The sequence below is a fragment of the Mastigoproctus giganteus genome, chromosome 10 (genome assembly GCF_048544385.1).
Source record: "Mastigoproctus giganteus isolate SK-2022 chromosome 10, ASM4854438v1, whole genome shotgun sequence".
Classification (NCBI taxonomy): Eukaryota; Metazoa; Arthropoda; class Arachnida; order Uropygi; family Thelyphonidae; genus Mastigoproctus; species Mastigoproctus giganteus.
The window spans coordinates 219,496,439-219,509,495 of NC_143584.1; the positions used below are offsets into that span (position 1 = coordinate 219,496,439).

Here is a 13,057-nt window from a genome sequence, read left to right on the forward strand (position 1 = left end):
GAAGTGAGTAATTGCAGCCACATTTGTTTGGGAATGTATTAGGTGCATCGGCATCTGTGGCCATAGTGTGCCAGACAGATATGTAAACTTGACTTCTGTTCCAGCCAAAATAATGGATTCAGGGGGTAAAAGTAAAAGTAAAGCAGGATCAACTTGACAAGAATGCAGTTATATGGCAATCACAGCAGATTTGTTATGAGGAGATCTTGTCTACTAATCTTGTTAGCTACAGGACATAATCGATAAGAAACTAGATACAAATAATTCTGACATCATATACTTAGATTTCAATAAAGATTTTTATACTTTTTCACATGAAAGATTGCTATATAAATTGCAGCAGTGTGAAATTAGGGGCAAGTTACTGTTATGGATAAAGGGATAGTATATGGGAGACAGAATGGTTATTAATTAAGCAATTGTGGCAGGTCACATGACAGTTGAACCTTGAAAAAAGGTTTATAACTGATGGAGTTCATTTATGTGTGGGTGCACACACCATTTATACTACCAAGGTAGTTTTAATGCATCGTTTTAATTATATCTCATATTGTGAATACCTTCACAAATTGCCATGATATTGTACTACCTCGAATAAGTAATGCTTTGCCTATCTCCACAATATGAAAGATGCCTAATGGTGTGCGTGGTTTAATCTAAAAGATATTTATTGGCTAAATTCCTAAGAGTATAAAGGAGTTTGTTTATGCATGGGTAATGCAGACACATCATTTCTATTACCAAGATAGTTTTAATGTATTTAAGTTCTATTACTCTGGTAGTAGAAATGATGTATGTGCATTACCCATGTATAAACAAACTCCTTCATACTCATAGGCATTTAGCCAAGAAATATCTTTTAGATTAAACCACGCACACCATCAGGCATCTCTCCAATTGAGGAGTTATACTTCATAACTGGGTTGTCACTATTGCAACAACAGGGTACCTGCCCACCCACCGATGAGAAGCTAATAAGCTTTGAGACGGTGCTGTCTGGGTGGTGGTATCTGCCAAGAATAAGTAACATGTCTTCTCCATAAGTGAAGCATTACTTATTTGAGGTAGTGCAATACCAAGGCAATTCATTGTGAAGATATTCACAATATGAGATATAATAAAACGATGATTAAAACTATCTTGGTAGTAGAAATTATGTGTGTGCATTACCCATGCATAAACAAACTCCTTCATACTCTTAGGCATTTAGCCAAGAAATATCTTTTAGGTTTATAACTGTTAATCAACGATTAAAAATTTGAAATTCTTTGAACTTTCCTAAATATAATGAAACTTCTACTGCAATAGTTTCTGAAGTGATTTTTTATGGTTTCTGTACACATACTGCACAACATAAGAACCTGTTAGGTGATTCACCACCACCTTTGCAACTATTTGGCTTTTTATTTGAAAAGTGTTATGGTATTAATGCTTACTCTGTTTATAGATTCAGCTTACATGCTTTCTTTTCCCACAAGTTCAATAACACCTAGAGTTTTACCATTGTTGTTTTTGAAAGATGTATTGTTTTCACATAGTAAAGACAAGAACACGAAACTTGATAGTCTATCAAGTTTTGTTTTCTTAGTGGTGCCCTCATTCTAAAAGATCCACATCCTTCTAAAAAAAAAAGGCTTCTAGACCTGTATGCAGTACTCAAGATGTGGCCTCATACAACACGATAATCACCTCCTTATCCCTGCTGGCAAAATTCCTGTATGTCATTGACAAAACCCCATGAGCTGTTCTGGCTGCCTGTCTGCACTGCTCAGAGAACTTTTAGATGTGAATTTATGCATTTAGATGTGAATCTAAATGCATGATTATCCTCAGATATTTTTCATTTCCCACTATGAGAGGAGCCATACAGTTGGTGCATTAATGTGTAATTACTGCTACCTATATGAAATACCTTGCACATGTCAAGCTTCAATTACCACTTCTCAGCCCATTTGCCTAATTTTTCTACATCTTGATGCAGTAGCATACCTTGATTATTGTACTTTGATATTAAGTCTGCTATACCTTCATCAATATAATAAATAAATACAGAAAACATCAATGGGTCCAGCACTGAATCCTTGGGAACTCCACTGATAAGAGTAGTCCAAGAGCAGTATCCACTGATAACCATTCTTTGTCTTCTCTCGTTCCACCATACCTTTAACCACAGCAATAACTTCCCTTAATGCCATGCTCCTCCAATTTATAAAGCAGTCTTTTATGCTATATAGTATTAAAAGCTTTCCTGAAATCCAAGTACAGGTAACCCTCATATAACACGGTAGTTAGATTCCTATAAAATGTCGTGTTGTGCAAAATGTGTTATATGGGACTAAGAAAAAGTAAAAAAAAGGGGGTTACATTCCAAAATCTAACAAAAATACACTATTTCGTTAACAAAATGTTAACAAAATTAATAAAAATATGCCACTCTAAATTTTGTGTATCTTCTACTCTCTTTAAAAAACCAGTAATCTGGTTTTGTTTGCTTTTGCTTGATAAATCTTTGTGAAATTCATCACATGGAACTAAGCATTTTTGAAGCTCCCTTTTGAATTTTGGGCTTCTTTCATTCAAGAATCTGCATTCAAAAAATACGATTCTAATTGCTCGGCTAACCTTATGCCTTTTCATATGCTTTTTAGTGTAAAATTTGGAAGTTTAGAATTTTCATCTGCACTATCATCCTCTGAATTGATTTAGTTTTACCTCGGATGCCATTTCCAACAAATCCGCTTCGCCAGCCTCTTTTTCTACCAGTAATTCTTGAACGACTTCAGTAATCATATCTTTTTTTGTTTTATTTTTTTAGGAGCATAGGCAACTAAGACCACGTTACTCTGCTTGTGTCCTCAGGTCGATTTTCTGTTTTTCTGGATGAGAAACCCTCGCACTAACAAGAACCAAGAAAAACCAAGTGCAAACTACTCTGGTTAAAAAGGACATTGTTTTACTAGGAGACTCCAATGTCAGGGAAACGGGAAATATTTTTTTAATAAGGATAGGTGGAGTAGAACCAGGGTATGTCTGCTGGGAGCAACTATCGATGATGTCACCAACAGATTGTCAGATTTTAAAGGGGGGGTAAAGAGAATATTATTATTCATGTGGGGACTAATGATATTAAACGTACACGATTTGACGATTTGTTGGAAAAATACAGGACCATGCTTAGGAAATGTCACGAGCTAGGCCATAATGTCTATGTGTCTGCAATTCTGCCCAGACACGATAGGAGGGATTATATGTTAAGAGCCTTGTGGATTAACTCAAGACTTCAAGGAATCTGCAAGACTTTAGGGGGGGCAATTTCTATCAGCATTGCCCACACTTGTAGGTAGAAGGAATTTGTTTTGTAGAGACGGGATACACTTAAACAAAGGTGGTGCAAAAGTTCTTGCCAGTATTATCGAGGATACCTTAAAGGTTCAGGGAAACTGCTAGTTAGGGGGGATGTGGGTAATACTGACACGCGTTTATCTGATAATATTGGTCAAAGTAACTCTTGCACACACCTTAAAGAGTTCTTATCTGTTACCGCAACTGGACGTAATATCTAGATGTTCTGGGGGCAGAAACGTTTCACGTGAGCGGGTAGCTAATATCAGGGAAGAGAGCCTAAAAAACTTCAAGGGTTGTGTTAGGGTTGTTAAATATACAAGAACAGTAAATCTTAATTGTTTATACAGTAATGTTAGAAGTGTCGTCAATAAAATGAGCGAATTCGAACTGCTGGTTAAAACAAGTAATGCGGATATAATAGAGTTTACAGAGATGTGGTGCCAACCGGAAATTGGGATTGATGAGTTTAAGTACGGCTTGTATAACGTATTTAGGAAGGATAGCTTTCCAGGATTCAGACATTTCACATGCTAGTATAGAGTCTGTATGGTGTGAGATAGTTGGAAACAAAGGTATAATGCGAGTAGGAGTAATCTACACACCAGGTGATTGTGAAGATTATGACAAAAGCTTCTACATGCAAATGGAATGGAATGGGCAAGTAAGCGTCAATGCCTTACTATGGGTGATTTCAATTTGCCTCTAATTGATTGGAGAAAATCGGAAGGAAACTCTACATGGGGAACAAAATTTTTAAATCAACTAGATGACTGTTATTTGTATCAACATGTCAGGGAAAGTACTAGAGAAAAGAATATCCTAGACCTCATCATCTCACATGAGTCAGATGACATAACAGGGCTGACAGTACAGGAACCAGTAGCAGGAAGTGATCACGGAGTTCTATGGTGGATGATGACGGGAGAGGTAGCAGAAGTAAAAGGCAAAGGAATGGGTTTTAATTTCAGAAAAGGAAATTACAATGCCTTAAAGTACTGCATGGCCTCTATTAACTGGGTAGATATCGTGCAGAAAATGAATACATTTGAACTGTGGTACGCTTTTAAAACATTAATCACAGATGCCTTGAATGCGTATATACCATTAAAAAAATACTCCACGAGGAGGGTAGTAGTAGTAGTAGCAGTAGTGGCATGTGATGCAAGAAAGCAAATGTATGAGCTTATGCAGCATCAGCCAAAAAAAAAAAAAAAAAAAAAATCCCACCATTCCCTCCAAATGCCTGTCCAGTTCCTCCTTAAATTTATTCAACCTATCAACTTCCACAACGACAGATGGAAGTTTGTTCCAGCAATTAACCACCTGCTGGCTAAAGGCAAATTTCCGCACATCTATTCTACATCTGTCCTTTCTTAATTTGAATTTATGCCCCCTTAGGTTTGTAATCTGAGCAAGTGGAATGATCCCATCAGAATTCAGCGTGCTCAACCCATTCAAGGCCTTATACACCTCAATCAGATCACTGCGCAGGTGCCTAGTCTTCAGCCACTAGAATTTGCAGAACTTAAGCCTCTCTTGATAAGAGGATCCCTTCATTCCCCTCACCAATCTTGTTGCACTTCTCTGTACATGCTCAAGTAAATCTACATCCTTCCTAAAATGAGGCCTCCAGACTTGTGCGCAGTACACAAGGCGTGGCCTGACCATTGCTTTATACAGAGGGATAATCACCTCCTTTTCCCTGCTAGCAAAATTCCTATATATCATTGACAAAACCCCATGACCTGCCCTGGCAGCCTGTCTGCATTGCTCAGAAAACTTCATATCTGACTGCACAATTACTCCCAGGTCTTTTTCATTTTCTACCACCTTAAGTGTAGTACCACACAGTTGGTACGTTTCTCTGGGGTTACTTCTACCCATATGCAGTACTTTGCATTTGTCAAGGTTAAACTTCAGTTGCCACTTCTTAGCCCATCTCCCCAAATTATCCAGATCCTGTTGCAGTAGCACACTGCCATTACTGTCATTAACAACCCTGCCGACCTTTGTATCATCTGCAAACTTCGACACTAAGCCTGATATACCTTCATCAATATCATTGATAAATATACAAAACAACAGTGGACCCAACACCGAACCCTGTGGGACTCCACTAATAACATTAGTCCAAGAAGAGCAGCAAGTTGGATGAATAGTTGGATGAATAGTGAAGTTGCCACATTACTTGAGCAGGAAAAGGTGGCATGGAAAGGTTACAGAGCAATAAAAAGTACTGAAGCCTATAACAGCTACAAGATGATGTGTAATAGAGCCACAGAAAAGGTTCGACAGGCAAAGGCAGTTTATAAGAAATCACTAGCAAACAGAGCAAAGAGGGGGGGGGGATAAGGAATTCTTCACATATATAAATGCCAAGAGCAGGACAAATCAGATCGGACCTTTACGTAAGGGAAAGAGGATAGTATTAAATACACCAGCTGCCATTGCAGATGAACTCAACAGTTATTTTGCATCGATATTTAAAAATGAAAAACCTTTTGTAGCAATGGGAAATTGTGGGAGCGAAGTTAAAAAAAATATGTAATTAATGATATTTAAATTTCGCAAGATTATTTAATGAAAAAACTTTCGAGCCTACAGACCAGTAAGGCTCCTGGAGTTGATGGAATATACCCTATAATCTTAAGGGAGGCGGCAAACGAGTGCATTGAACCATTGAGGCTAATTATGCGAGCATCACTAGACTCTGGGGAGATTCCCTTGGATTGGAAAAGTGCAAATGTATCTCCCATACATAAGGGTGGCTCTAAAAGTGAAGTTAGAAATTATCGACCTGTCAGTCTGACTTCAGGAGTAGGGAAAATCATGGAGGCAATGATCAAGGGTGGAATTCAGGATCATTTGGATCAAACTGAAATTCTCAAGGATACTCATCATGATTTTGTAAAGGGAAAATCATGTTTTACAAATCTGGTTTGCTATTTCGAAAGGGTCACTCACGAGCTGGATTTAGGGAATAATTTCGACATTGTTTATTTAGATTTCAGCAAAGCTTTTGACTCAGTCCCACATGAGTGGTTGCTTTATAAGCTGGAACAGGTTGGAATCACTGGGAAAATCCTTAGATGGATAGAAGGATGGCTTCAGGGAAGGAGGCAGAGGGATGAGATAAATGGCTATTCCTCAGATTGGGTTGATGTAAGTGGGGTTCTCCAAGGATCAGTATTAGGACCACTGTTGTTTTTAATTTTCATAAACGACATTGATGATGGGATAGAGGGCATGATGTCTAAATTTGCAGATGATGTTAAAATTGGTAGAGTAGTTAATGATCACTGTCAAGCTGAGCTTCTTCAGAGAGACCTAGATAGACTTCAGGAATGGTCAGAAAATGGCAGCTATGCTTTAATCCAACAAAGTGTAAGGTATTACATGTGGGAAACAGTAATCCCAAAATAACTTATTCACTTGGTGGAGTTCAACTAAACCCAGTACTGGAGGAAAGGGACTTGGGTGTTATGATACGGTCAGACATGAAATTCTCTGAGCATTGTAAACAGGTTTCAAGGAAGCCCATGGTGTCCTATCGATGATCTATCGAACTTTTGCAAGTAGCGATAGGGACGTGATAATCCCATTATATAAGGCTTATGGTAGACCACACTTGGAATACTGTGTTCAATTATGGAGACTGCACCTAAAGAAAGACACCGAGCTTCTTGAAAGGGTGCAAAGACGGGTAACTCGCCTGGTGAGATCAGCAAAAGGGCGTCCTTATGAAGAAAGACTTCGAATATGTGGATTGCAGAGTTTGGAAACTAGACACCTTAGAGGAGATTTTATTGAGGTGTTTAAGGCTCTGAGAGGCATCAGTAAAATGAATGAGGGCGAAATTTTCAAGATTATAAATGATGCAAAAACTAGGGGACATAAATTCAAGTTACGGGGGGAAATGTTTAGATTGGACTGCAGGAAGTTTTATTTTAGCCAGTGAGTTATAAATTACTGGAATAAGTTGCCTTCATGGGTGGTAGAGGCCGGCAGTTTGGGGAAATTCAAAGGTCATCTGGATAATACTTTCGGGTAAGGGAAGCACATAGGATGATAGGTTTAATTTCCTTTTTTTTAATTAATTATTATTATTTATTATTTTTTTTTGTTTTTATCATTGTTTTGTTCGGATTTTTTTTTTTTTTTTTTTTTGGCTGGTGCAGCATAAGCCATAGGCTTTTTTGCACCATGCAGCCATTACTAATACTAATCACCTGATAATTTATACGCATCATGTATTTTTCTTCTCTACCAGAAGTCTCGTCATTCATCTGACATCCATTTTGGTCTAAGCTCTGAACAGTATCTCTCAGTTGGTATAAAAAGCTTAGTAGCTTCTATGATTACTATCCTGCTTCCTACTTGGAATTCACCATTGGTAATATCATTAGTTGGTAACACTGAATAGATTTTAAAAACTGCCTGTATCTATTGTAGTCACCTATACGAGAGCAAAAACACTTCCCTTTGTCCTTGACAGAATTTACATCTTTAAGTAAATCACACATTAATACACTGTGATCACTCCACCTAGTGGTTCTTTTATCTGCAGATTCATATTGCTTGAAGAGTTACTGCTGATAATGAGATCAAGAGCACTGCTTTCTCTTGTTGTCCCTTGGCATGCTGGTGTAGAAAGCAGTCATCCAATAAATCCACAAAAGTGTTGCTATTGTGTGAGTGACTAATGCACAAGTTCCAATCAATATCTGTAAAATTAAAAATTGACCATTATAAGAAGATATCCTGATTTACTGGCTAACTCCATTTGTCTGTTCATTATACTCAGAGTCATTTAGCCTATAACATGCTTGGTGATTTGTATAGGCATACTAACACAAGAACCATGTGTTTATACATATTCAGTACGAATCCGCAAGCACTGAATAGAAGGAATTTTGTTTTGTCATGATTTAAATGACTGATTTTACTGGGCAGAGAATTTGCAAAAAAGATTTTCCAGTGGTTTTCAAAAGGTTAAAGTGGGCTGCTTGCCAGTCAAAGATGATCCTCACTCTGGTCACTCTTCAACCTCAAAAACTAATGATTAAATTTCTCATGTTAGTGTCAGTGATCCAATTTAAACATATGCAAAGTAACTAGTTAAAATGGTATTTCTTACAGGACATATAAATAAATTTTAACACAAGTTTGGGAATACAATGTATTTCAGCCAAGTTTGTATCTCATATGTTCACTGATGAATATACAGAGTGACAAGTTCTCCCATGTGATGATCTTTATCAACGTGCTGCTGCTAACCTACACTTCATTTCCTCCATCATTATTAGTGACGAATCTACGTGAGCCACAAGTATGACTCGACTATGAATCATCTAAAAAAAAGAAGCAAGACAATCTCAATAAAATGTGAAGGCAATGGTTATTGTATTCTCTGACTTACAGGATATTCACTATGAATATCCTGTGAGTCAGAGAACATAAAATTCATTATGAATTTGTCCCACATTGTCAAACATCACACCAGAATATATTTTGTGCAGCACTCCACAGTGATTAGCATTAGCATAGGCATATGACGCAAGAAAGCAAGCTTATGCAGCATCAGCCAAAAAAAAAAAAAAAAAAAAAAAAACCTTCCTCTTCACCCCTCCGTTCGTTCGAAATATCTGTCCAGCTGAGCCTTAAATTTATTTAGGCTATCAACTTCCACAACAACGGATGGAAGTCTGTTCCACCAACCAACTACCTGCTGGCTAAAGGCAAATTTCTGCACATCTATCCTACATCTGTCTTTCCTCAATTTGAAATTATGCCCGCTCAGGTGATTATTCTGAGCAAGAGGCAGTATCCCATCAGCATTGAGCGTGCTCAAGCCATTCAAGGCTTTGTACACCTCTATCAGATCACTTCGCCAGTGCCTAGTCTCCAGACACTGTAATTTGCAAAACTTAAGCCTTTCTTCGTAAGAGCAACCCTTCGTTCCGTTCACTAACCTTGTTGCCCTTCTCTGTACTCATTCCAGCAGCTCTACATCCTTCTTGAAATGAGGCCTCCAGACCTGTATACAGTACTCAAGGTGCAGCTTGACAATTGCCTTATACAAGGGAATAATCACCTCCTTATCCCTGCTAGAAAGATTCCTGTATATCATTGATAAGACACCAAGAGCTACTCTCGCAGCCCGTCTGCACTGCTCAGAGAACTTCATATCTGCCTGCACAATTACCCCCAAGTCCTTTTCATTCTCTACCAGGTCGCTACTTATTCTATTAGAATAAGTAGCGACCTGGTAGAGAATGAATACCAATGTATACCAATGAATAAAAATGTATACCAATGCTAGAAGTATAGTAAATAAATTTCATGAATTTGAAGTGTTGGTCAAGACATCAAAGGCAGATATTGTTGGAATATCAGAGACATGGTGTCACACAGATATAAGGAATGCCGAACTGGAATTTGGGGAGTACAATGTGTACAGAAAGGATAGACAGGATAGGAAGGGAGGAGGTGTTATGCTGTTAATAAAGAAAAACATAAAATCAAAAGAACTGCATCCAGCTGATATAGATGAACAGTGCACTGTTGAGTCAGTTTGGTTACATAAAATCCAACTTCCTTGGATTTTATGTATTTCTTAACTAATAGCATAACCCCTCCTCCCTTCCTACCCTGTCTATCCTTTCTGTAGACATTGTACTCCCCAAATTCCAGTTCTGCATTACTTATATCTGTGTGACACCGCGTCTCTGATATCCCAACAATATCCGCCTTTGATGCTTTGAGCAATACCTCAAATTCATCAAATTTATTTACCAAACTCCTAGCATTGTTGTACACACAAGTATACATGCACCTGTTCTTTTTCTTAGCTACCCTAACACAACCCATGTGTTTATGTGTACCCCAATGATTCCCAGCAGTCTCTGAAATATCCTGCATCTTATTTTCAGGCTGCTGCTCATTCCAATAGAAGCAGTGCAAGAATCACTTTCACCTCTGCCAGTGGCTACTATTAATCTATTAGTCCTTGTATTCCCCCAATCTAGCAGTTTTCCCGACCCACCTAACACTGCCTCGATAGCATCAGCAAACATTCTTGCACCCTTTCTATTTAAGTGTATCCCATCCCTGTAGAAGCAGTCTCTCCTGTTAACAAGTACAGACCAGGCTGAAAAAAAATTCTACCCCTTGAGCCTTGCACAATCTTTCCAGTGTCGAATTGATCGACAGGGCTCTCATCATATACTCCCTCCTATCGTGTCTGGGCAGTGATGGAGTGCTTCACAAGAGGCTTCCCCATCCACTCATACTAACCCAATTAAGCTCATTGTAGTTTTTTGTTTCCCAAGCATGTAGCCTTTTTCAAAGGTCACAGATTTGCAAATTTAGAATTATTTAGAACACATCAGAGGAACTATTATTAATTTCAAAAAAAAATATCCAAAATGTTTCCAGAAGATGCAGAAGTGTTGTAATCAGTGTAAGTGTATACAGTGTCAAGGAGACTACTTCAACAGAGATCCATCCAAATAGCATAAGCTTCATGATTTCCTAAACATTAGTTCACTCCCCAGCTTTTTTATGACATTTTGTATACGAAATTATAATACAGGTATATATTAAAAATAAGGTATATAAGTATTAAACAAATTCTTTGACAGTAATTATGGTTTTCATCTTTTAAATACCTGAGAAAGTGAGGCTGTAGTTGCACCAGTATCTAGTTTCTGATCATCACTTAGTTCTCGTGCCCAGTAATGAGTATGGCTTATTTCCAATACTTGCATAGCACTTGCCATGCCCCCCAGACCATAATTTCCGTAGGTATGCTCCAGTCCAGCTACTACTGCCACTAAAAGCTTTAACATCCCTTTCCAAACTGCTTTATTAACACACTATCAATAAGACAAAAGGCAAATAATTAAGGAATCAACATAATTAAAGCATAAATATCAAACAATACAAGTAAAGCATTAATAAACATAAAACAATACAATTAAAACATTAATAAACATAAAACAATACAATTAAAGCATTAATAAATAAAACATAACATAATCGACCAATATAAAAGTACAAAATTTACTACTATAAAACAATACACGCCAATCATAATAGTAATGCTTATGGAAAAGTGCTACAAACAGCTAAAAATTTTTAGTGAGAGAGACTTCAATGTGTACCTATTTCAGCAGAGTGAAATATTTTTTAGGGTATTTTTAATTTTTAAAAAAGAGCAAATAATTTGAACAATTAAAGTAACATTAAGCATGTGACATCTTGCCTCAGCATTGTGCAAGTTGCTGCTGTCTTCAGGAAATGGCATACTTGTGTTATACTGCTGGGCACAAATGCATCTCAAGTAACAAGTGGAGATGCATTTGTTAATATACATGACATTTACAAATTTTTTACTTGTGGATCAGCATCATGCTAGAACAATGCCATCCTAGTTGTATACAATAATCAGTGATGTGGCAGTGCTGAGAAGGCATTACTGAAATGGGAAATCATTGTCCTTGCCCTACCCTATGCTTTGGCATGAGTCCTTGTGCCTTTGATTTGTTTCATAAGACAAAGGAGCCACTCAGACATCAATATTATCAAATAACACAAGATATACTGCAAGCAGCAGCTCATTCCCTCATCACTGGAAAGTAGAGATGATTTATTAAAAAAAACAAAAATTAGATAAGCTTTAAAACATTATTATTATTATTATTAGCCATATGGTGCAATGAAGCCAAGCCTGAGGTTTATGATGCACCAGCCAAAAAAAAAAAATTCCCCGAGTTACCCTGAGAGAGAGAGAGAGAAGTACAAAGAAATCACCAAGAAAAAGAAGAATGATGATATCCAGCTCAGGACCCTGGGTGTGCCAAGCCCATACTCACCAGATGTGAGCCCCTGGGCGATTATGGACAAGTATAAAAATGCAGTTCCTGATACATGATCAGGTGTAGTCTCCTGATAAAATACCTGACCATGTACCAACACCTACTTCAGCTGACATCAGATTTTGCATTTCTGCTTTCCCTGTTTTTGACCTGTTACTAAATTTGTCCACCCATATCTGATGACAGCTTTAACACCTTTTATAGAGTTCTCTCACCTCTAATTGGCTTTGCAATTCAGCCCATAATTGTCTTAATTCATCATAACTTTTAGGATATTAACATTCTTCTGCCTTTTACAAACCTACAATTATTCTTTTTTCTACTATTCTTACCCTTCTAGTCCTTGGCACTTCTGTCTACTTTTCACCTCTATCTGTGCAAACTTTATTAGATTTATCTGTTCTTAAACACTTGTATTTGTGTATATATATATATATATATATATATATATATAAAATAATATATATGGTAGTAGTTTAATGTACCTCAAAGGTGAGGTATAAGTAGGTCGGTATAGTGTACACCCATTGTAGCCTGTGATACGCCATAACCCATCAAAAGTATATATATATATATATATACACACTGTGCTCTCTCTCTCTCTCTCTCTCTCTCTATTTATATATATATATATATATATATATATATATAAAATAATATATATGGTAGTAGTTGAATGTACCTCAAAGGTGAGGTATAAGTAGGTCGGTATAGTGTACACCCATTGTAGCCTGTGATACGCCATAACCCGTCAAAAGTATATATATATATATATACACACTGTGCTCTCTCTCTCTCTCTCTCTCTCTCTCTCTCTCTCTCTCTCTCTCTCT

General features: G+C 37.3%; 1 protein-coding gene across 12 annotated transcripts in view; it reads right to left on the minus strand.

Annotated features, from left to right (window-relative positions):
• Rab3-GEF (Rab3 GDP-GTP exchange factor) overlaps positions 1-13,057 on the minus strand; it is a 973,693-nt gene that overhangs the window by 476,164 nt on the left and 484,472 nt on the right. For all 12 annotated transcript variants that reach the window (XR_016547514.1, XM_090382519.1, XM_090382521.1 and 9 more), the window contains exon 19: positions 11,016-11,222. Coding sequence is in view for 11 of the 12 variants with exons in the window: in XM_090382519.1 (XP_090238645.1) it covers positions 11,016-11,222 (207 nt within the window). In the remaining variant the exon portion in view is untranslated. The remainder of the gene's footprint in view (positions 1-11,015; positions 11,223-13,057) is intronic.